Source organism: Microtus oregoni, unplaced genomic scaffold, assembly GCF_018167655.1.
Source record: "Microtus oregoni isolate MIOR12 unplaced genomic scaffold, Mior012 000005F_ref0000423, whole genome shotgun sequence".
NCBI classification, from domain to species: Eukaryota; Metazoa; Chordata; class Mammalia; order Rodentia; family Cricetidae; genus Microtus; species Microtus oregoni.
In genome coordinates, this window is record NW_024543064.1 from 40,753,562 (window position 1) to 40,778,798 (window position 25,237).

The window sequence follows — 25,237 nt, forward strand, 5'->3', positions numbered from 1 at the left end:
AGGAGTCAACGCTTTGAGAAGGGAGTCTTTGCTAGGACGGGGCGGAGTCTCGAGGGGGCGGGACGAAGAGGGGCGGAACCTCGTGGGGCGGGGCGCGGCGGGCACGGGGAGAGGGGCGGGTCCTCGTGGGGGCGGGGCGGACACAGGGAGAGGGGCGGGGCGGGCACGGGGAGAGGGGCGGGTCCTCGTGGGGGCGGGGCGCGGCGGGCACGGCGAGCGAGGCGGAGTCTGTGTTTCGGTCAGGCTGCGGCTGCGGCTGCGGCTGGAGTGGTGTACTTCAGAAGAGCGAGGCCGAGGCCTGGGCCCAGCCCGGAGCCGCTGCCCGACCCGAGCCTCCTGGAGCCCCCTCGCCGGCTGATCTTAGGGGTGGGCTCGGGCTCGGCCCGCCGCCGCACGCAGGACCGAGACTGCATGCCGGAGGACCAGGCCCACGCAGCCATGGTGAGCTAGCGCGGCCTGCCTACCCCCACAATCCCCGGGTGGCCCGAGGATACCAGGCAGCCTAGCCTCCTCACCCTTCTTCCCGCACTCCGGTCTCCGCCTTCTCCGGCCCGTCGTTCCCCATCCAGCAGGAGCGAATCCCTTTAATCTCCCTCCTCTCCGGTGACACCCTTTTGTCCCCCCGTGACAGCCTCCTTCGCGTTCTCCATTCCCCCAACCCCCGTCCTTAACCCTTCCCTTTTCTCCTCAACCATTCTCCCTTTCTCCTCTGTAATCGTTAGCTCCCCCCCTTTTCTCCCTGTTTTTCGTTCCCGCATTTGCTTGCTTTCCCTCCTCGTCCCCCTTTCCCCTTCACCATTTTATCTCCGTCGCCCCCTCTTCCCCTTGGTCTTCGACCATCCGCATTTCCTCTGCCCCTTGTCGGATGTCCCCCGTCGCCGGCTCGCACATCTGTCCCTTTTTCCTTCTTCAGACTTCAGGGGGCTAAGCAGGAACAATTTGAAGGCGATTGCTTCCCGGGAGCTGTTGGGCGGGCACGTACAGATTCGAAGCCTACCTTTCCCTTTTCTGTTTTGGAGGGCGGAAGGGGGGAGATGGGAGGTATGGAGAAATAGCCTGGAAGCTTTACTACCCAGTGTCATTGCAAAAAATTGAGTGATAGTGTGTTACAGAGAACATATTGTGTCCGTATGTGATCATCTGGCCTTTTGACAGATATATCTAAAAAGGTTTTGAAAATTTTTGTTTCAAGTGTGTTTGCATGTGGAGTTACAGTTCCGGAATTTAAAAGCCTTTTTAAATTTGCAAACATGACATTTATTGCTCAGAACAAATGATATGTTTTTGTTGGGAGGCAGAGACAAGGGCGTTTGAGGTCTGAACATCACCTTGGCAGTCAGATTGTGACAGTCTTCTGAATTCCTTTTCTAAAGGTGCGTTTGTTTTGCCCTTTCCGCCCTTTCTTGGAGGGACCTTTCCTTTGCACATTTTCTTTCTGCTTCAAAATGGCTGTGGCTACAGCCCTTTGTAAGTGAGATGAGTTACCCGTGTTTTACAGTATATATATTGAAAACATTGTTCTGTCATATACAGTAAGCTAAATTTTGATCTACCTTCTAGTCAAAGGAATAATACATTCTACTGAAAAGGATTCAGGCTAATCATAGTTTCCTCGTTTCTTTATTTCTCCATCTAATTTTTAGGAAAGTCATTTACTGTCTGGTCGTTTAACATATAAACATTATAAACATTCCCTAGCTCCCTTGATTGCCATTCATACATTGTCATTCTCCAGTGACATTGCTGTCATTGTGTGCTAATCTGTTCCTTCCCGTAGAATCTAGATTTCGGAAACAACTGTGCCTTACTTAATTCCCTTTATTTCCAGGGCCCAGATCAGGTAGACACTTGAATGATTCGATTATTGGTCTTATTCCCCAGCTGACAAGCACAGTCTCACACTGAAATTGGAGGCACCTAACAGACTGAAGCATCTTGCTTTCGGTGTGAAAAGGAAGATAGTGGGCTGTCGTGATAGTGACAGACCAAAGAGCCATTTTGCTGGAGAAGATACAGACTGCTAGACTTTTGGAAATGTGGGCCTTCCCACTGGGATTCAAAAGAGTCATTTGAGCTGGGCCTGAAACATGTATAGAATGTATATGCAATATTTGGGAATGAAGGAGAAAGCTTCATTATAAATTTGAGTAGAAGGATGAACGAAATTTAAGATGTGTTGTGAAAGCCAGGTATGGTGGCACATGCATTTAGTCCCAGCACTAGGGAGGCAGAGGCAGGCAGAACTCTGTGAGTTCAAGGCCAGCCTGGGCTACACAGAGAAATCCTGTCTCTGGGGAAAAAAAAAAAGAAAAGATTTGTAGTAAAGGGTTTCCTGTTTACTGCCTGGAAGGAGGAAGGATGTGTATAGGAAATGAGGTGAGAAAGATCCTGTCTTAGTCCAGTTAGGGTGCTATAACAAAATATCAGCTGGCAAACTTACAGAAAAATGTAAGAGTTTTAAAGTATAGGATATCCAGGAACAGGTGCCAATACACTCGTTGTCTGAAAGGTGTTTTCTTGTGTGTGTGTGTGTGTGTGTGTTAACATGTGTATAGTGTGGGTGCATGCGTGTGTAAGTGCTCATGTACATGCGTATGTATATATGAATGTATGTGTGTGTGTAGGCCAGAGTTGCTTTTTTTAATTAAAATTTCTTTGAGATTTTTAATATGCAAAATGCCTGTGTGTATGATACGTACTGCTTGTGTGCCTGGAGGTCAGAAAAGGGTGTCAGAGCCCCTGGAACTGGAATTATACATGATTGTAAGAATGAATTGAACCCTGGTTTTTTGAAAGAGCAACAAGTGTTCTTCACTGTGAGCTCTCTCCCTAATCCTCTTATTTATTTAATGTTTTGAGACAGGATCCCTTACTGAAACTGAAGCTTGTCCGTTTGTCTAGGCTGGTTGGCCAGTGAGCTTCAGAGATGTGCCTGTCTCTGCCTCCCAGTGCCAGGGTTCCGGGCACACATCGCCATGCCCAGCTTTTTTTTTTTTTAAATATTTATTTATTTATTATGTATGTATACAATATTCTGTCTGTGTGTATGCCTGCAGGCCAGAAGAGGGCACCAAACCCCATTACAGATGGTTGTAAGCCACCATGTGGTTGCTGGGAATTGAACTCAGGACCTCTGGAAGAGCAGGCAATGCTCTTAACCTCTGAGCCATCTCTCCACCCCAGCTTTTTTTTTAAAAAAATATTTATTTATTTATTATGTATACAATATTCTGTCTGTGTGTGTGTCTGCAGGCCAGAAGAGGGCACCAGACCTCATTACAGATGGTGTGAGCCACCATGTGGTTGCTGGGAATTGAACTCAGGACCTTTGGAAGCGCAGGCAGTGCTCTTAACCTCTGAGCCATCTCTCCAGCCCCCATGCCCAGCTTTTATATGGGTGCTGAGGATCTGAGTTCAGGTCCTCCTTTCCAGGACAGCATTTATACGACCGCTATTTGCCCAGCCCTTTCTTTTACCACTCCCTACAGCAAAGCCTCAGTGTGGCCCTGTGTAGTGGAGGATAATCTTGAGCTCCCGAGCCACCTGCCTCAGCTTCCCTGGTGCTGAGATTTTAGGTGTGTGTCTAGCCTTGTTGAACCCAGACCCTTGTGCATGCCAGATAAGAACTCTGTCATCTGAGCTGTATCCTGAGTTGCATCCCACTCCTCCCCCCTTGTTAAATATGTTTTGTATATTTTATTTTTCGAGGCAGGATTTCTCTGTGTAGCCCTGGCTGTCTTGGAAGTAGCTCAGTTTACAAGGCTAGCTTCGAACTCAGAGATCCGCCTACCTCTGCTGGGGTTAAAGACATACACCCGGCATCCTTATTTGAGCAGCCTTGCTATCTGGCTTGCCATGTAGTTCTGGCTGGCTTCCACCTGGAGGGTGTCTGCCTGCCACAGCCACCTGAGTGCTGGCATGCACCACCATACCCAGTGTCTAGTGGGAATTTTTGCACTGGTTCATAGACGCATGTTTTCCCTGTACTTGTTGGATAAGCAAGGCTGCTCCCTGGGGCTTCTTTTAAATAAGGGCACTAGTCTCATTCAGAGGGTTCTGCCTAGCTGATCTAATCACTTTCTGAAGGCACCATCTTGTAGGCTAGAATCGTAAGACACTCATCATAAGCATTTGGGGGAAATACAATCAAACCACAGCAGATACTTGGGCGTTATTGGGTTTTTTGTTGTTTTGTTTTGTTTTTCGAGACAGGGTTTCTCTAACTTTGGATCCTGTCCTGGAACTCGCTCTGTAGACCAAATTGGTGTCAGACTCACAGAGATCTGCCTGTCTCTACCTCCTGAGTGCTGAGATTAAAAACATGTTCCACAACTGCCTGGCCAGCTTTATTGTGCTTTAAACTTCATGTTCAACTGACTTGTGTTGTTCTTGCTTGTTCAAATATGTATGCACAGTAAGAGTGTATGGGAGGGTGAAGAAGGAAAGTACTGGCCTATTGGGAGCCGGAAATTACTAGTAGGGGCTACTTTTTGTTTTCCTTGCACAGTGTGTTTAATAAATTTTTAGTAAATAATTGAATGGTTATTAGAAAGCTTTGTAGTATATATTTCCAAATGTTTGTTATGATGCATTGGATACTTGAGATATTTAAGGCAGCGATTCTCAGAGTTTACTGTGAATCAGGAAGGCTTTGTTGGGCTCCGTGCCTCTAGAGTTTGATTCATTAAGTTTGGAGTTGAGCCTGAGAGTTGTTTTCTTTCAAGAACTCTTGTAATGCTGATACGTAAGGCCTAAGACAGTCCTGACCTTCCATTCATCTAACAGTGTTTCTGCCATTTGACTGTGTTTGCATTGGGAATATCACAGATTGTGAAATAGGTGTGGTCCCTACCTTTTTATATGTTTGTGAATATAGAGTAGTTTTTAGGTGTGAAAGGTTTAGCATACTTAAAATGTGCTAAGAAAGACATGGTGGCATCATGGAGTATGATAGTCAGTGGTGGCTTTGGAAAGGATCCTTCTTTCAAATGGAGACCCGAGGAATTAATTTAAGAGAGTTCTGTTGTGGAGAGGCTGGTATAGTTAGAAGGAACCACGGAACCACATGTGCCGTTGACTTGCCATCCAAGAAAGTCAAGGAAATCCTGGTTGTCCTGCCTACTCCTCAAAAGACAAAAAACAAAATAACAACAAAAACCCCTAGGTCACGCTCATCTCTGTTATGCAGCTCTTTCATAGGATATATCTCAATTGCTATATTGTTATATTTTTAGCTGTTGTTGATTATTAGAGTGTCTCATCTTCAGAGTATAAAACATGGATGCAGAGATGGCTTCTGGCCAGCTGCTGAGACCTGGATGATACTGTATAGGCAGCTTGATTGCAGTGGTTTAAATAAATAAATAAATGAAAACTGGGTACAGTGGCACATGCCTTTAATCCCAGCACTTGGGAAGCAGAGAGAGGCAGAAGGTTCTCTGTGAGTTCAAGGCCAGCCTGGTCTAGTAAGGAGTTTTAGGACAGTCAGGACTACATAGAAAGACTCAGTTTCAAAAACAAAATCCACATGAGGAAATAGTGACTGGTTAAGAGCACTTGATGTTCTTCCAAGGGATCTAAGTCCAGTGTCTAGCACCAACATTAGGTGGTTCACAGCTACCTGGAACCCCAGCTCCAGGGAATTTGGTTTCCACAGGCACCAGCATTTATATGCACATATACTGACATACATATTTAGAAATCAAATTAAATCTTTTTAAAAAGTGGTGGAAGTGTAATAGGGACTATTGGGAGAAGATAGATGGGGACAGAGAGGTAGAGAGAATGGAGGGAGGGCCAACAAAACACATGTGACAGTGCCATAAAGGACCCTGGGAAGAAATTGCTTCGTGGTTCAAAGTGATTCTGATGCTCCTCCATAGGACTTCAATTTGGGTCTCAGCACCCCCATCTTATGATTCAGAACCTCTTGTAACTCTAGCTCCAGAGGATGTGATGCCCTCTTCTGGCCTCTGAGTGCCTCAGGCACCTGCACTCACATCCACATACTCAGACATGAATGCAACATAATTAAAATATATTAGAAACAACAGTATAATAGTTGAATGTGAAAAGTCTTCCATATGCTCCAGTGTCTAAAGTTAACTTCCGTATGGTCTTCTGTTGTAGGCTATAGAACCTGGGGAAGTGTGTTACCACGGGGCATGCTTTTTGAGTTAAAGCTGGGCCTGATTTAGGCCTTGGCTCTTTGCTGTCTACTTGCTGGTGGGATGTAAGCAGCTGCCTCACTTTTCCTGACATGTCATTCCCACGATGGCAGAACATAGTCTTGAACTGTGAGCCAAATCAATCTTTCCCTTTAATTGTTCTTGTCGGGTAGTCCTAGCACTATGACGAGAAAAGTCACGGATACCAAAGATGCTGAAAGTAAAGTGTGTAGATAAAGGCATGAGGATCAGGGCACAACTGTTGTGCTCTTAAACTCATGGTAGCTCTGGTTACTTGTGTTACAAGATCTACCCTAGACTGGGCTCATCACTAATCTGTCATGGAGAGGGAGAGGCTCATGGGTCCTATTTTTCTCTGACATGAAAATAGAAAGGGGGGCTAGTTAGGAAGAGTAAGGGGATCAGTGGGAAGGGGGCAAGAGAGAATAAGGCAGGGGAGCTTAGGTTAGTGCATACTTAGTCTCAGGTGACAGCAGGAAGATTCAGAGTCATTCTTGCTGATTTTCAGGTCTGGTGTGGGCAGTGCTTCTGTATATGTGTTGCTTTTATTGGTTAATGAATAAAGAAGCTGGCTTGGCCTGTGATAGGGCAAAGCAGAGCTGTTACGCCCAAATCCGTGGGTCCCCACAAAAGCCAACAAAGGAAACCAAGTCCCGTATGTAAAAGCAAAGAGCCTTTATTTTAATCAAGTTTGCAAGCTCGGTCTCTCCACATGTTCAACATATTGGAATATCTGGAGAGCCCCAAGCTTAATTAGAATTGGGTTTTTATAGTAGTAAAGGTGGGGGTGAGGGGTCTCTGAGGTTCAGGACCCCTGATTGGCTGACATTTGTCTAGGTGTCCTGGTGAAGTGCTGGCAGCTGTTTCTATACAGTGCTTGGAATGCCAGGAATTCCTTTGAATGGTCTGCTCTTGGGTGGGGGTCAGGTAATCTTGGCCTGCCAGGCATTGTCTCAAGGTAAACTACTGAGACTCCAGACTTCATTTAAATTTATCAATGGCCAGAGTCCCAGGTGGTAATGGTTGGAGGAAGTAAAGAACTTCCTTTCTGCCCAGACTTAGATTATCAGGGCTGGCTCTCACAGAGCTAGGAGGGGAAAATTAAACCGAATGCTGGGAGAGAGAAGGCAAAGTCAGTGAAAAGCCGTGTAGCACTGCCAGAGACAGACCGAAATTTGCCGGTAAGCCACACCCACACGGTGTTTCACAGATTAGTTGAAATGGGTTAAGATGCTAGAGCTAGCCGGGAGGTGGGGGCGCAAGCCTTTAATCTCAGCACTCAGGAGGCGGATCTCTGTGAGTTCAAGGCCAGCCTGGTCTACAAGAGCAAGTTCTAGGACAGAGAAAGCTACGGAGAAACCCTGTCTTGGAAAAAAAATAAGCTAGAGCTAATAGGCCAAGCAGTGGTTTAATTAATATAGTTTCTATGTGATTATTTCAAGTCTGGGCAGCCAGGAATGAACAAAGCAGCCTCCTACTACAGAGGTCAGCCTGTGCTACAAGAGACCCTCTCAAAAAGCAAAACAGAATAACAACAAAAGTCACTAAAGGTCACATGAAGGTTTAGCAGGATGTGTTCTAGAAACTGTGACTTTAGCATTGAGGGTGTGGTAAATTAGACAAACAAACCTGTGGTCAGACTGAGAAGACCCTGAATCACATTAAAAACCTTAGTCTCTTGAAAAGCTTGTTGTTTGCTGCTTTTTTGAGATGGGCTTTTGCAATATCCAGGCTGGACTTGAGTGGTAGATTCAGGTGATCCTGTGCCTCACCCTCCCAAGTGCTAGGCCTGCAGGTACAGCCACGGTCACCAGGTGGAAAGACTTCACAGGAAGTAGTGTCATATTTGAGATGGAGGAAGGATGGCCCTTAAGTGAATTATGAAACTTGGTCTGGGATGGGGACAGCTTTTGTTCAGTACAAGTAGGCAGTGTATAAACTCTCACTATGTCATAATAGCAATTTCCTTGAATTTATTTATTTATTTATTGGTTTTTCGAGACAAGGTTTCTCTGTAGTTTTAATGCCTGTCCTGGAACTAGCTCTTGTAGTCCAGGCTGGCCTCGAACTCACAGAGATCTTCCTGCCTCTGCCTCCCAAGTGCTGGGATTAAAGGCGTGCGCCACCACCACCCAGCTGAAATTATTTATTTTAAAATCATTATATTATCTGTGTGTTGAGTGTGTGTGGAGGTCAAATGACAATGTACAGTAGTCTTTTCCTTCCACCATTGGGACCTGTGGATTGAGCTCAGGTTGTCCGTTTTCAGCAAGTGCCCTTACTTGCTGAGCTGTATCACTAGCCCAGTAGAGTGGTTTATTTTTTTTTTTATTTTTATTTTTTATTTTTTTTGTTTTTTTTGAGACAGGGTTTCTCTGTGGTTTTGGAGCCTGTCCTGGAACTAGCTCTTGTAGACCAGGCTGGTCTCGAACTCACAGAGATCCGCCTGCCTCTGCCTCCCAAGTGCTGGGATTAAAGGCGTGCGCCACCACCGCCCGGCTAGTAGTGTGGTTTAAATTGGAGGAAGGAGTATAAGAAAACAAACTGCAAGGACCTGGCATGCCACTCTTCGGCTAAGTGCATTTTTTTTTCTTTCTTTCTTTTCTTCTTTCCATCCTTCTTTTTTTGTTTGTTTTTCGAGACAGGGTTTCTCTGTGGCTTTGGTGCCTGTCCTGGAACTTGCTCTGTAACCCAGGCTGGTCTTGAACTCACAGAGGCCCGTCTGCTTCTGTTAGTGTTGGGATTAAAGGCATGCACCACCACTGCCTGGCTAGACTAAGTGCATTTTCTATAGTGACCTCGCTTTCTATAGTGTGGAGTTGAGAGAAGTGTGTATTTATGTTAGTGTTAGAATTTTGCTTACTGATTCTCAGTTTCTTTTTTTTTTTTTTTTGGTTTTTCGAGACAGGGTTTCTCTGTGGTTTTGGAGCCTGTCCTGGAACTAGCTCTTGTAGACCAGGGTGGTCTCGAACTCACAGAGATCCGCCTGCCTCTGCCTCCCAAGTGCTGGGATTAAAGGCGTGCGCCACCACCGCCCGGCTCTCAGTTTCGTATAAACTGCCGTTAGGGATTTATGAAATTATTAAAAACAGTACACACTTGTAATCCCAATATTTGGAAAGTACAAGAGTATCTAGAGTTTGAGGCCAGCCTGGATTACATTGTGAGCCCTTTCTCAAAAAAAACCCCAAACAACACAGGGTTTAAAGTGTCGCTCAATCTTAGCGCACTTGCTCAGCATGTTCAAGGCACAGGGTTAGCGTTCCAGGACCACAAAACAACAGAATTACTAAATACAAACCACAGAATAAAAATAAATGTAATAAAATCCTTTATTCATTAAACAAAGTTCTTGTAAAAGTTAAGTATTAGACTATTAGCATTTTCTAACTTTATTAAATTTTTGGTTGCTTTTAAAGAATTTTTAGCATTACAGGTGATGCACTCCTGTAATCCCAACACTCGGGAGACAGAGGCAGGACAGCTTGGTCTACAAAGAGAGTTCCAGGACAGCCAGGGCTACACAAAGAAACCCTGTCTTGAAAAAAATAATTTTTTATTGATTTATGAGTTAGAGTCTCATGTAGCTCATGCCGTCCTTGAACTCCCGCTCATTCTGTTTCTCCCTTCCAAATGCTAAGCCTGGCTCTCCTGTTCCTTAAAGGAAAGGTAATTAAAGGTAATTACTGTTAAAGAGTTTAAGTTTTTCATAAACTTGACTTCTTAGATTTGAAGAATGTATTAATCAAACTTTTCATACCAAGGACTCTTGTTTCACTGGTGTTCATATTTGCTAATAACATAAAGGCTCTTGATTGGTTGGCTGGATTTTTGTAATGCTGAGGATCAAACCCAGGCCCTTGTGAATGCTAGATAAAGGCTTTACAACTTAGCTCTATCCTGAGCTCAAATTTTGTAGCATTTTATTTTAACTGTCACGATCAGAATTGAATCCAAGTATTCTGTATAATAGGGACATGCTCTTCCATGGTGCTACATAGGTAGTCTTTGGTTTGAGATTTACACCCACTATGCAGCTTTAGATGGCTTTGAACCTGCTTTGTTACCCAGGGTGGCCTTGACTTTTCATTCCTTCCGCTTTACTTTGCCTTTGCTAGAATTAGAGGTGTGCGCCATCATGCCTAGCTTACTTTAGTATTTTAGAGCTAGTTTTACACACATCCCATCTATTCCAAACTACAGTCTGATGAGATAAAGTAGAGGTCTAGCTTCACTTCTTCTGATGAGGAAACAAGGAAACTTAGACGTTAATTGCTTTTCCTTAGACCATCTAACTAATAAGTAGCAAAGCCCATAACTGCTCTTTACGTTATTAAACCTGTACCTGTGAACTCTGTTGTACTTTAAAACTCAGACTTGTGGCTAGGAGGGAAATAATGTTGAGGCATTTCTGTGTTATCACTCGGTATGATCCATAAATGCCCAGTGATTACTGACCTAAATTTTTATGTCTTAGGATAGCTTTATTACATGACCAAGGAAGGAAGCAGGGAGGGGATTGATTACTGTTTGAGACCTTGATCTTTTTTGCTAGAACTCTGCCTCCTTGCCCTTTAGGACATATCTACTTGCCATATTGGCTAGGTTCTGAAGTGATGCATGCAGAAAATTTAATTTTTAATCTAAGAGTTTCTAAAGAGTAATTAGTGATTTCTTTTAGTAAAGCAACTGGGGATAGCTTAGCAGTAGAGCATTCGATAGCACGGAGGAGACGTGATTCTGAGTTTGAGCCAGCTATCGTGTCACACGCCTTTAATCCCAGCACTGGGGGTGGGCATGGGGGAGTGCTGTCTCTGAATTCAACTCCAGCCTGTGGTAGGAGACTCCATCTCAAAAACAAGCAAAGGACCTTGGGTTTGAGCCCCAGCACAAAAAGACAGACAAACAAAAACCCTACGTCCAGTAGTTCATAATATCTGCATTCTTTTTTAAAATGTGCATTGGTGTTTTACCTGCATGTATGTCTCTGTGAAGGTGTCAGATTCCCAGAACTGGAGTTACAGACAGGTGTGAGTTGCCCCAGGTTCCTTGGAAGAACAGCCAGTTCTCTTAACTGTGGAGCCATTTCTTCGGCCCCTAATATCTGTATTGAGGATGATATCACCTATGTCCTTTAGACTACTTATTGACTTCTTCATTTGTAAGGTGTCAGAAAGGGGTAGAATAGAGGATTTGATTACATCTGGTCTCAGATGCTTATTTCTAGAAGCCTGACTTGATGGAATTATTGGTACAGAATAATGGGGGGGGGGCTATAGCTCAGTGACACTCTGTACTTGTATAATCCCTACCCTAGCACTGCAAAGAACCAAGAGGTGCTTTCTTATGAAGTATGGTGGTAGGAAGTCAGGATGGGTATGTGTGCGCTTCGGTGATGCTTGTCCACCTTTCAGTTCTAACCCGTGACTTAGTATCTCTGGGTACTAGACAAAGGCTTTACAACTTAGCTCTATCCTCAGCTCAAATATTGTGGCATTTTATTTTATCTGTCACGATCAGAATTGAATCCAAGTATTCTGTATAATAGGGACATGCTCTACCATGGTGCTACATAGGTAGCCTTTCTCTAGGTGTGAAGTACACCTAACAGTATATTTGTGCTTGACGATTCACTGTTTAATGCACGTTTGTTGCTATGATGTAGTAGGTGTTATTTTAGGCTTATGACTGTATCAGTGAACAAAACATTTTTTTCCTGGTGGAACTCACATTCTATAATAAGCACTGACTCAGCAGTTAGTACATGCTGGGCACTACTTCAGGAGTGCTGTATTTAGAGTGTATTTATTTCTGACAACAGATAGTCTCATGAGGTAGGAACTGCCTTATGCATTTTTCTAGATCATGAACTGAAATACAGGAAGACTAAGTCCTTTACCTAATAAGTTTACATAGTTTTGTAAATGGCATTTTAATCCAGACAACTGAAGTCCAAGTACAAGATATTACTTAGTCCTTCAAAAAGATGTTAATAAAAAAGGAATGAAGAGTGCCGCATTGGGAGTGTGGAGGTCACAGAGGAATGTGGCAGGAGTCAGTTCTCTCCCACCACGTTATTTCAGGGATCACACTGGGTTATCAGGCTTGGTGGCAAGCACCTTTACCTGCCAAGCTCTTCTCTGGCCCCTAGGCCAGTTTTAAGCAATATAGTGAGACCCAATCTCTAAAATAAAATAATCATTTCTATCAAAAATTGTTATCTAATTTTTAAAAATATTTATTTATTTATTTATTATGCATACAATATTGTCTTGTGTATATGCCTGAAGGCCAGAAGAGGGCACTAGACCTCATTACAGATGGTTGTGAGCCACCATGTGGTTGCTGGGAATTGAACTCAGGACCTTTGGAAAAGCAGGCAATGCTCCTAACCTCTGAGCCATCTCTCTAGCCCCATGTTATCTAATCTTTTAAGTTACTTAATTTCTTATCCAATATTTAGAAAATAAAAGATTGCTATAGCTTAGTGATAGTTTACTTGGCATAAAAAAAGCTCTGGGAAAAAAAAAAAAAAAGCTCTGGGTTTGAGCCCCAGCACTACAAACAATGATAACATTAAGCCAGGCGGCACCTCAACATCAGGATTGTTAGTTCTCAGAAGGCAGAGGTAGAAGGATGCCATGAATTAAGGACAACTTGAACTTCAGAGTGAGACTCTATCTCTAACAAAACCAAGACTGTGAAAGTAGCATAGTGTATAAAGGCACAAAGCCTGATCTCAGTTCAGTCCTTAGGACCCATGTGGAGAGAGAAACAAATCTTAGAAGGATTAGAAGGGTTGTTGAGGGAAGTGTATCACTGAGGATAGGCCAGAGTCTCTGTCTCTCTATCTCTGCCTGTGGATCAGGATGTAGAACTCACAGCTACTTCTCAGCACCATGTCTGCCTATGTGCCATCCCCAATCAAATGCTTTTAAAGAGTGGCCTTGACCGTGGAGTCTCTTCACAGCAGTAGGACAGTGACTAAGACAGGTGTGCTGACCTCTGCATGTATATGTTGGCATGTGCTCCCATATACACTATACATCCCTACATGTGTGCGTGCATACACACACACACACACAATAGCTAAATAAAAATGTAATGGAATGACTCTAGAGGAAGGTGTTTCTAGGCAGGGGTTTCTCTGTGTAGCCCTGGCTGTACTGGAGCTCTCTCTGTAGACCAGGCTGCCCTCAGAGATCCACCTGCCTCTGCCTCCTAAGTGCTGGGATTAAAGGTGTGCACCAGCACTGCCAGCCTATAAAAGTACTTCTTACAGATGAAACAAAAACAGCTTTCATGTGTACAGGAAAAGGTCACTAGTAGTGCCATTGTTGTCTCTTGATGGGCTTGTCAACCTTAGGAGCCTTTCAAGTAGTAGATGACATTTTGAATTTGATTCATAAGAATTAGGACTGAGACCACCACATAAAGGCAGGAATTCTAAAGTACCCACACTCCTGGTGAAAGGGAAGACTGTAAAAATACTTATTTGATAGAGTAGGGAGATGTGATGTTAATTATTTGTTAACTTGACACACTCTAAAATCACCTGGGAAGAATTTCAGTGACAGACTGTCTACATTAGGTTGGCCTGTGGGCTTGTCTTTGGGGGACTGTCTTGGTGCCTTCACAGATGTGGAAATACTTAGCCTGAAAGTTAGTGGTACAGTTCAGTTCTCTGGCTTTGGGTCCTGGGCTGTGTAAGAGTCGAAGGGTAGCTGAGTACCAAATGTGTATGACTCGTCCCTCTGCTCTTGATTGTAGATGTGATGTGAGCAGTTTTAAACTCCTCACACCTTGATTGACCTGTGATGTACTGAAATCTGGAATTGTGAGCTAAGACAAACCTTTTCTTCCTGCATTTCTCTATTAAGGTTCTGTCCATTCAGATAACTCTAGTTTGTGTGCTAAGTGGACATAGCACAGAAGGATTCAGACAGGAAAGTCAACAGTTTTAAGAATTTTTGGCTTTATGCCTGCACGTGGTGATGCTCACCTTTAGTCTTAGTACTTCAGAGGTAAAAGCAGGTGGATCTCTGATTTCCAAGCCAGCCTCATCTATATATTGAGTTCTAGTCCGGCCAGAGGTAGATACACAGTGAGACTCTGTCTCAAAAGACAAGAAAAAGGAGTGCTGTCTTCAGTGTGGGGAGAGCCTATGAAGACCTGATAGCGCATCGTGGTGATGACTTAGGAGGGCTAATCTGCCCTTCCTCTGAGGCCTTCCCTATCTGCCTCTGACTGGTTAGAATCAGCTGGGTGTTCACATGTACCCAGTGTGGTTTCCCTTGTAGTACTTAAGGGATGGTGGAAATTTGTTTCAGGATGTCTGTTCTTCTGAGATGCACATAACAGACTATGTCCTACTGCCTAACACAGTATCTGTTGCTGTCATGGTATTTATTGTCTGTCTCATAGGCAATAAATAGTTATTGAATGAGTAAATAAGCGTTTTATTCTCCACTTTTCTGGAAATTAATTTGTTCGCTTTTGTGTTTCCTTTATGCTCTTTCCTGTGTTCCAAGGAGGAAGCATCTCCCTATTCCTTACTTGACATCTGTTTGAGTTTCCTGACCACTAACCTTGAGAAGTTCTGTTCAGCAAGACAAGACGGAACACTGTGTCTGCAGGAACCCGGAGTATTTCCACAGGAGGTAGCTGACCGACTGCTTCAGACCATGGCATTTCATGGTAAATGATGAAAGATGGAAGACACAAATTGTGTGCTGTTAATTGGCATTGGATTGTAAAATACTGCTATGGCCCCTTTAATTGTTTTCTTAGAAATAGTAGAAAAAGTCAGATGAGCCTGATTCTAGGAAAAGGAATTCAGTTACTGACCTGTTTTTGCTTCAGATTTAATGCTTTTTTTTTCCTTTCCAGTCTAGGCAAACCATTATTTTTCTTTTTTGATTTAAGAAGTAATTTTTTAAAATACACACATATTTAGATTTATTTATTTTATGTGGATGAGTGTTCTGGCTGCTTGTATGTATGTGCACCATGTGTGTTCCTGGTGCCCATGGAGATCAAAAGAAGGTGTCAGATCCCTTGGAACTAGAGTTAGGGACGGTTGTGAGTATTTGTGGGTGCTGGGATCTGAACACTGACCCTCTATAGAAATGTCAAATGCTCTTAACCACTGAGCCGTTTCTCCAACACCTAAAAAGTGATTCTTATAGCAAAAGGAACTTTTCTAACTACAGTATTTCTACATAGACGTCAACAGGTATAGAAATACCTTACATCTTCTCTTGACAGTGGGAGAATCATACTATTATGAAAAAACTGGTTTCTGGTCTTGACTCTTTTCTGTTGTTGTTTTTTTGTTTGTTTGTTTGTTTTGATTTTGAGTCAGGGTTTCTCTGTGTAGCCCTGGCTATCCTGGAACTCAGTCTGTAGACCAAGCTGGCCTCAAAGTCAAGAGATCGTCTGCCTCTGCTTCACATACATGGGTATGAAAAATACTGTTGGGTGCTGGAGGTGGCTCAGTGGGTAAAGGACTTCAACAACATGAAGTACTTCAGCATTAGGATCCCCAGTGTCATATGAGAAGCCAGGTGTGGCTACACCCAGCACTTGCTAAGGAATGAAGACGAAAGGATTATTGTTGCCACCCTGATTTAAAATAAATACTTAGAAGAACCATTCGCTCCCGGTTCAGTAAGAGACCCTGCTGCACAGGAAGAAGACTAACAACAGAAGACTGGAAAATCTCCTCTGGCCTCTGCACATACTTTTTTACCCCCACCCATATAAAGTAAAAAAGAAGAAAAAGAAAGAAAAATATTGTTAGGTGTGAATGCATATTATGCATCCCAAAGAAGAATAAGAAAATGGAGCTGTAATTGAGTTATTTGGTATAATTTAGAAAAGAAAACCTCTATATTTGATTATTTTCACTGAATTGCTTAACTCACATTCTGACACAGGAACCAGAATAACTATCAGTAAGTAGTATATATTAAAAGTAAGTCACGCCGGGCGGTGGTGGCGCACGCCTTTAATCCCAGCACTCGGGAGGCAGAGGCAGGCGGATCTCTGTGAGTTCGAGACCAGCCTGGTCTACAGAGCTAGTTCCAGGACAGGCTCCAAAGCCACAGAGAAACCCTGTCTCGAAAAAACCAAAAAAAAAAAAAGTAAGTCGCTTAAAATGCTGTGCAACAGTTTAAGAGATTATGTAATATCAGTATTTCTCAGTGATCATGCTCAGCATGTTCAGTCTCAAAATTTGTTTTAAAAGTATGACAACTTATGCTGGAGAGGATGTGGGGTAAAGGGAACACTCCTGCATTGCTGGTGGAAGTGCAAACTGATACAGCCACTTTGGATTTCAGTATGGCGATTTCTCAGAAAATTAGGAAACAACCTTCCTCAAGATCCAGCAATACCACTTTTGGTTATATACCCAAAGGATGCTCAATCATACTACAAGGACATGTGCTCAACTATGTTCATAGCAGCATTGTTTGTCATAGCCAGAACCTGGAAACAATCTAAATGCCCCTTGACCGAAGAATGGATAAGGAAAATGTGGTACATTTACTCAGTGGAGTACTACACAGGAGAAAAAATGACATCTTGAAATTTGCAGGCAAATGGATGGATCTAGAAAACATCATATTGAGTGAGGTAGCCCAGACTCAGACAAATATGTACTCACTCATAAGTGGCTTTTAGACATAAATCAAAGAAAAACCAGCCTACAGTTCACAATCCCAGAGAACCTAGAAAACAATGAGAACTCTAAGAGAGACATACATGGATCTAATCTACATGGGAAGTAGAAAAAGACAAGATCTCCTGAGTAAATTGGGAGCATGGGGCCCCTGGGAAAGGGAAATATATAGCTCAGTAAAAACAATTTAAAAAATTAAAAATAAATAAAAAGCCAGATGTAATGGGCCCCTGAAATAGCTTAGTGGGTAAAGGTACTTGCTGCCAAAGCTGATGACCTTCAGTTCCACAGGCCCATATGGTGAAAGGAAAAACCTGTCTTACTCCACATGTACAGTATAACATGCATATATACTCCAAAAATAAAATAAATAAAAGCTAGGTGTATTGGCACATGCCTGTAACACTTGGGAGGCCGGAACAGGAGAATCAGGAGTTCAAGGTCTTCCTCAGCTACAGAGAGAGTTTGAGTTCAGTCTGGACTACATGAAAACCTATCTCAAAAAAAAAAAAAAACAGTTTCAGTTTTTTGTTATATTAGTTTCTTTTCTGTTGCTAGGTTTTTAAAATTTGTTTGTTTTTGGGTTTTGGAGACAGGGTTTCTCTGTGCAGTCCTGGCTAACTGTTCTGGAACTCCTCCTGTAGACCAGGTTGGCCTTGAACTCAGAGATCTGCCTGTCTCGAAAAACCAAAAAAAAAAAAATCAGTAAGATTCATTATAGCAAAATAAAAAGTTCAAGTTTTAGATACACAGATACACTACCAAGAGAGATGGGACCACCTGAGGAGTTCAGTGGAAGGAGGAGCTGGTTATAGATGTGAATGAGGGGGGTTATCTGTGTTGATTGACAGGGTTGTTGTACTGCCTTTTGTCTACACATCCCTTAGCATGATGCAACTGATTTTTTTTTATTTTATTTTTTGAAACAGGGTTTCCCTATGTGTCATATTCTGTAGCACTGTTGTCTAATAGGTCATTTCCTTTTTTGTTTCAAGGCAGGGTTTCCCTGTGTAGCCCTGGCTGTCCTAGAACTAGCTCTGTAGTCCGGGCTGGCCTCAAACTCAAGCGATCTTTCCACCTCTGCCTGCTGAGTGCTGGGACTAAAGGTGTGCACTGCCATGGCCCAGCATTTCTAAGAGGCTTTTACTTTGCTCTGTTTTTTTGTTTGTTTGTTTGTTTGTTTGTTTTTGCGTTTGTCCTATAATTTCTTCTTTTATCCCTCTTTCTTTAGGAAAAAACTTTATTCTACTTTAGTGTGTGTTTGTGTGTGCATGTGTGTGTGTGTGTTTGAGGCAGAGGGTTTAACTAAATAATGAACTCAAAATGATCTCCCTGCCTCAGTCTCTCCAGTATTGGGATCACATGTGTGTACTACCATGCCCAGATCTTTTCTTTTCTTTTTTCCCCCCAAGACAGGATTTCTTAGTGTAGCTCTGGCTGTCCTGTAACTGGCCTTGAACTCACAGAGATCCACTTGCCTCTGTGTCCCAAGTGCTGGGATTAAAGGCATATACCACCACTGCCTGGCCAGTGTTTCAAGCACTGTCTACAAGTTTGAGGCCAGTCAGAGATACAATGTGAGACTGTGTCTCAAAAACAAACAAAACGCCAGACGCTGACCCAATGGCTCCCAAGATAAATAGCACCACTGCCAAGCCTAAGACCTGAGTTCTATTCTGGGGATCCATGTAGAAGGAAAGAACGAACTCCATAGAGTTGTCCTCTGACCTCCACACTTATGCCATGCCATGTGCAGACATGTGCACACACATGAATAAATAAGTACAATTTCTAAAAATTTAAGAACTAAGCCACACGGGGTGTGGTGGCACGCGTCTTAAATCCCAGGAGTGGGGAAGCAGAGGCAGGTGGATCTCTGGGAGTTTGAGGCCAGCCTGATCTACAAAGCAAGTTTTGGGCAGCCAGGTCTGATAAACACAGATACCCATCTACAAAACAAAACAACAACAGCTTCAAAAACACTAAACCAAAATAAAAAGGTTTCAGATCTGGCTAGTGGATTTTTTGCCTGTTTGTTTTGAGGCAGGGTTTCTATGCAGTGCTGGCTGTGTAGATCAGGCTGGCCTCGAACTCACAGAGATCTGTCTGCGTCTGCCTCCTGAGTGCTGGGATTCAAGGTGTGTGCCATCATCCCCAGCTCTGACTAATAGTTTAACAATGAATTCTAGCCATTATATCTACTAAATATATTGTGTGTATGTCTATATATGTAATAATGTATTGTGAATTTAAAAGGTAGTCTAGAAATATATTGGTATCAATATGTTAGTGTAAAGTTTAAACGTTGCTCATATATAAACTCTGCAAGGTCCATTGAAGATTCCCTTTCTTTAGTTACATTAGTATCCAGGTTGGTAGACACTCAGCCCTCATAATACAATCTCTCTAGAACTTGAAGCTTCTCCTTTGTCCCAGAAGGAGAGGAGCGTGTGGGGAATCATAGTTGACACGCGGGTGCTTAAGCCTACAGCCCCTTGACTATATGTGGTATATCTAATTGTAAGGAAGCACTGGGGATCGCAGCTGCCTGTGTGTCTCAGAGTGAAGACAAACAGGTGTTGGTGAATCTCTATTTGCTATTACCAGCTCCATAATCTTGGAAAGTCCCCTTTTGAATCTCAGTCTACGTAATAGTATCTTCATCTCACAGAATTGTATCAAGTGTAATAAAGCTACATGGAATTATGTTAGAAACTTAAAATGTGATGGAAATATTTGCTATTCTTTGACTGTTTTTTGTTTGCTTCTTTGTTTTGTTTTTAAGTTAAAATACTGCTTATTTTCCCCCAGGTCTGCTGAATGATGGAACTGTGGGAATTTTCAGGGGTAATCAGATGCGCCTAAAGCGAGCTTGCATTCGCAAAGCAAAGATTTCCGCTGTTGCTTTCCGGAAAGCCTTCTGCCACCATAAGTTAGTAGAACTTGATGCCACGGGTGTGAACGCCGACATCACTATCACAGACATCATAACTGGCCTTGGCAGTAACAAGTGGATCCAGCAAAATCTTCAGTGCTTAGTACTAAACTCATTAACTCTGTCCCTCGAGGACCCGTATGAGCGGTGTTTCAGCCGACTTTCTGGCCTTCGCGCTCTGAGCATCACTAATGTCCTCTTCTACAACGAAGACCTGGCTGAAGTCGCTTCCTTGCCTAGACTGGAAAGCCTGGACATTTCTAACACCTCAATCACAGATATCACTGCCCTGCTGGCCTGCAAAGACCGACTCAAGTCTCTCACCATGCACCATTTGAAATGTTTAAAAATGACTACTACCCAGATCCTTGATGTTGTTCGGGAACTAAGACATCTGAATCATCTTGACATCTCAGATGATAAACAATTCACATCAGACATAGCCCTGCGATTGTTAGAGCAAAAGGACATTTTGCCTAATCTTGTCTCCCTGGATGTTTCAGGGAGGAAGCATGTGACAGACAAAGCTGTTGAAGCCTTTATACAGCAGCGGCCCAGCATGCAGTTTGTAGGTTTGCTGGCCACAGATGCTGGTTACTCTGAATTCCTTACGGGCAAAGGACATTTGAAGGTTAGATCTTAAAAATGTATTTTGTCTGACGGTCAGTTGTTTACTTCCGCAAGATCTCACTAGGATAACGGTCTATTATATGAAACAAGGCATGGAAAATCATTGTATAGTGGAAAGGCTTACATTAGGCTAGTAGTATCAAATAAAAGTCCAGCGGGGCCAAGCATACTCATGGAGGCGGAGGGAAGTGAATTTCTGTGTGTTCTAGGTAGCAAGGGCTACATAGTAAGACCCTGTCTCAAATGTCCAGTGGGGCCTGTGGATGGAGTTCATTTGTTAGGGTGCTTACCTCTAATCCCAGTACTCTGGGCAGGCAGATTTCAGAATTTGAAATTCTGGTATACATACTGAGTTCCAGACTAGCTAAGACTACTTAGACCCTGTCACAAATAATATTAATAACAACAGCAACAATAGTAATAATGTTTTAAAACATTTGGACAGGAGAGATAGATGGCTAAACAGTTAAGAGCCCTGGCTATACTTGCAGAAGACCTGGCCTCGTTCAACCCCCATCACACCCACATGGCAGCTCACAACCATCCGTAACTAGTTCTAGAGGATCTGATGTCTTCTTGTAGCATTTACAGGCATTAGACATACATGTAGATAAAATCATACACGTAAACAAGTAAATAATTTAAAAACACTGTAAAAAAATAAGGCATGGTATTTCATGTCTGTAATAGCATAGGAGACTGAGACAGAGGTTTTGAGGCTAGCCTGAGCTACATAGCAAGGACCAGGCAAGTCAGGTCTACATAACTGACTCAAAACAGACAAAGGCTCCTTAGAACTTCTTTATTCAAGTATGTACAAAGGTTGATGTTTCCTTTGACTACTGATTTGACAGCTCAAAAATAAGACAGGTTGAAGGAAAAGAACTGAGATTGCCTGTCTCTTTTGTTAGAATTTATCCAATTTGTATGGGTGGTACTGGTGCTTGCCTTTAATCCAGCACTCAGGAGGCAGAGGCAGGCAGATGATCTCTGACGTCAAGGCCAGCATGGTCTACGGAATGAGTTCCAGGACACCAGGAATGTTTGGAGAAACTCTGTCTTCAAAAACAAAACAAAACAAAAATCCAATTTAGTGTAATTGCTAAGAGTCATGTCTAAAATGGTTATTTCAGTTTTGTGTTACCATGAGTTTAGCTTGGCTTTTGGCTATAAGGCCAAGTAATGGATCCAAGAAACAGCCAGTATACTTTCCCAGTATTCCTATGGGGCAGGTGTTTCTAAGCACCTGTTGTATTTATTGTACTTACATAAGCATTACTTATTTTGGTGTCTCCATAGTCCTCTTGCTTCAGATTCCTGGGTTTTGGGATTACAGATGTGAGTCGCCATACCTAGTTAGGAAAATGGTTTTTCTTTTTCTTTTCTTGTGTTTTGTTTGTTTTTGTTTTGTTTTTAGTTAGTTTTGTAGCCCTGCCTGGCCTGAAACTCACAATGTGGAGGGACTGACTTTGAATTTACAGTGATCCTTCTTTCTGCCTTTACCTATAGAGCCGGGATTAAAGCTGTATGCCACCATACCCTGTCCCAAAAGACATTCCTTTTATTTTGTGTGTACAAATGCGTTGCCTGGATGTATGTGTACCATTTGTGTGCCTGTGCCTGTGCCTGAAGAGGGCATCACATCTCTTAGGACTGGAATTCCATACAGTTTCAAGCTGCTATGTGGGTGTTGGGAATTGAACTCAAGTCCTCTGGAAGAGCAATAGCAGTGCTCTTAACTGCAAGGCCATCTCTCCAGCCCCAGAAATGATTTTCTAGGAGTGATAGCCAGCTGATCTTAGAACCTGTTCTGTGCATTGGACAGTTTGAATCTCAAGTGTGTGTGCTTCCTACTCTGCCTGCCCACCTCTACTGAAATAAGTCTTGGTTTGGCTTTTCCTGGGTTTTCCTTTACACCGTAGCTGGTTTTCCGACCACAGAATTCCTTCAATGGCTTTTGTCATCATTCATTTCCTAATCTTGCACTTCACAAGTAAGGTCTTAAGTTTGTTGGCCACCTAACTCCCAAGGCTTACTTTGTCAACCAAGCTGTGACTCTGAACTCTGAAGAATTCCTTGACATCTCCTAAACCCAAAGTTGATTCTCATACTTGGTCCTGTCCGACCCAGAGAGGTATTTGACAGTTACGTTGCTTTCCTCCTTGTAGTACTTTTGCTTTATTAAACTTAGCTTCTAGGACATCATACTTACCTTGTTTGTTTTATTTTATTTTTTTTCTTGTTTTCTTTTACTGTGTTTTTCCTCATTTTTAAGGCTTCTGCTGTTACAGTGTTCTATGCTATAGCCCTGCAAATTTGTATTTTATTTCTATAATTAATCTTACCCAAAAGTTTAAGAATCAACTGTTCTTTTTTTAGAAAACTTTTTTATGGCCAGGTGGTGGTGGCACATGCCTTTAATCTCAGCATTCAGAAGCAGAGGAGGTAGATCTCTGTGAGTTCGAGGCCAACCTGTTCTACAAAGCGAGTTCCAGGACAGACTCCAAAGACGTCTTGAAAAACCAGAAAAAAACAAAACAAAACTTTTTAATGATTTATTTATTTTTATTTCATATGCATTGGTGATTTGCATGCATGTATGTCTGTATGAGTGCATTGGATCCTCTGGAACAGGGTTACAGACAGTTGTGAGCTGCCATGTTGCTGCTGGGAGTTGAACCAGGTCTCTGAAAGAGCAGCCAGTGTTCTTAACCGCTGAGCTATCTCTCCAGCCCTGCAATTATTCTTTTATCTTAGTTTTGTTTATTGTATTTTATTTTGTATGTTTTTTAATGTCTTAATTTTTGTTACATTTATTTATTTATTGGGGAGGGTGTGCATGCTTGCTGCACATGTGTGGGGGTTATCAGGTGTCATTATCTTCTACATCATGTTGGTGCCCGGAATTGACCTCAGACCATCAGACTGACTCCTTCAAATTGCCCTCTAACCTCTATATATGTGCCATGGCACACATACTCAAAAAATAAAGGCAAAAAATTTTTGAATGTCTTTTTAAGATTTATTATAGGTAGAGCATAGTGATGCACACCTGTAATCCCAACACTCAAGAGGCAGAGATAGGCAGATCTCTGAGTTTGAGGCCTGCCTGGTCTAGAGTGAGTTCCAGGATAGCCAGGACTACTTAGAGAACCATGTCTTGAGAAAAAAAAAAACCCTAATTATCATCATTATCATTATTATTATTGTGGGGGGGGAGAGAGAAAGAGAGAGAGAGAGAGAGAGTGTGTGTGTGTGTGTGAGAGAGAGAGAGAGAGAGAGAGAGAGAGAGGGAGGGAGAGAGAAACTGGCAGCTAAAGGAGCTGGGGATACAGATACTTGTGAACTGCTCAGTGTGGGTGATGAGAATCAAAATTCCAGTCCTCTGCAAGAGCAATATGTTCTTTTTCTCCTTTCTCTCTCTTTTTGTTTGAGACAGGGTTTTCTGAGTAGTTGCCTTAGCTGTCCTGGAACTCACACTGTAGACCAGACTGGCCTTGAACTCACAGAGATCCACCCGCCTCTGCCTCCTGAGTTCCGAGATTAAAGTTGTGCACCACCACTGCCCAGCCCAGTATGCTCTATTAATCACTGAGGCAGCACCCCGTGCCTGAAGTGTCTGCAGCATCCCTTAGTGTATAGGTGCCTTCTCCATGCCTGGAGTGTCTGCAGCATCCCTTAGTGTATAGGTGCCTTCTCCATGCCTGGAGTGTCTGCAGCATCTCTTAGTGTGTAGGTGCCTTCTTCTCTTCCCTTTCACTTTTTTTTTTTTTTTTTTTTTTTTTTAGATTTTTAAGTTTTATGTGTGGTGCTGGGAATCAAACCCAGGCACTCTATAAAAATAAGTGCTATCTCTCCAGCTCTGACCCCCCACCTTTTTTTTTTTCTTTTGAGACAGTATCTCACTATGTAGCCTTGACTGGCCTCAAAATCAGAGATTCATCTGCCTCCCATGTTCTGGACTTAAAGGCATGCAATCTTGTGCCCATCTTCCCTCACCCGTCTTGTTTTTGAGACAGGGTATCATTATAGCTCCTGATTCACCTGGAACTCACTCTGTAGACCAGGCTAGCCTTGAACTCAGAGATCTCCTGCCTCTGCCTCCTAATTATTGGGATTAAAGGTATGTACCACGCCCAGCAATCCTCTATTTTCTTCCCTTTTTTTTCCTATTATAAATATGAATACATTCATATATATGTGCCGTAGTATGTTTGGTGGTCACAGGCCAACTTGCAGGATTTGCTTCTATGTGGGTCACAGGAACTAAATTCAGGTTTTCATGCTTGATGGCAGATCCCTTTCCCAATGATCTGCCTCATAGGCCCTTCCTTCCTTTTCTTTTCCTTTAAATGTGTCTCCTGGCCCAGCATGGTGGTGTACACTTTTAATTCCGGCACTTGGAAGGCAGAGGCAGGTGGATCACTGTGTTTACAGCTAGCCTGTCTACACAAAGAGCTCTTGATCAGCCAGTGATACATAGTGAGACTGTCAGAAACAAAACAAAACAAACAAAAAACAGTCCTTTTGACTTTTACAGTTCTCCTCAGAGTAGAATTTCAGAATTGTTTTATTTTTTGGCTACACATGTTCATAGTCCATATTTCTTTCTGTTCTTTTTGAAGGGTTAGGAGTTGGGATAGAGTCTTGGTGTACCTCATGCTGGCTTGGTACTTACTGAGTTATCTCACCAGTCCTGTATCTTAATCATTTCTTTTTCTCTTACCAGGTTGACTATAAAGTTACTTTTTATTATCTGTATTTGTTTGCATGGTGCTCCCTGAACCACAGTGTAACATA

The 25,237-nt window shown here is 42.8% G+C and overlaps 1 protein-coding gene across 1 annotated transcript in view; it reads left to right on the top strand.

Moving 5' to 3' along the window:
* Positions 1-210: 210 nt before the first annotated feature.
* Zyg11b (zyg-11 family member B, cell cycle regulator) overlaps positions 211-25,237 on the top strand; it is a 53,896-nt gene continuing 28,869 nt past the window's right edge. Inside the window, exons 1-3 of the mRNA XM_041651361.1 lie at positions 211-441; positions 14,720-14,885; positions 19,684-20,438. Coding sequence (XP_041507295.1) covers positions 412-441; positions 14,720-14,885; positions 19,684-20,438 — 951 coding nt within the window. The 5' untranslated portion in view covers positions 211-411. The remainder of the gene's footprint in view (positions 442-14,719; positions 14,886-19,683; positions 20,439-25,237) is intronic.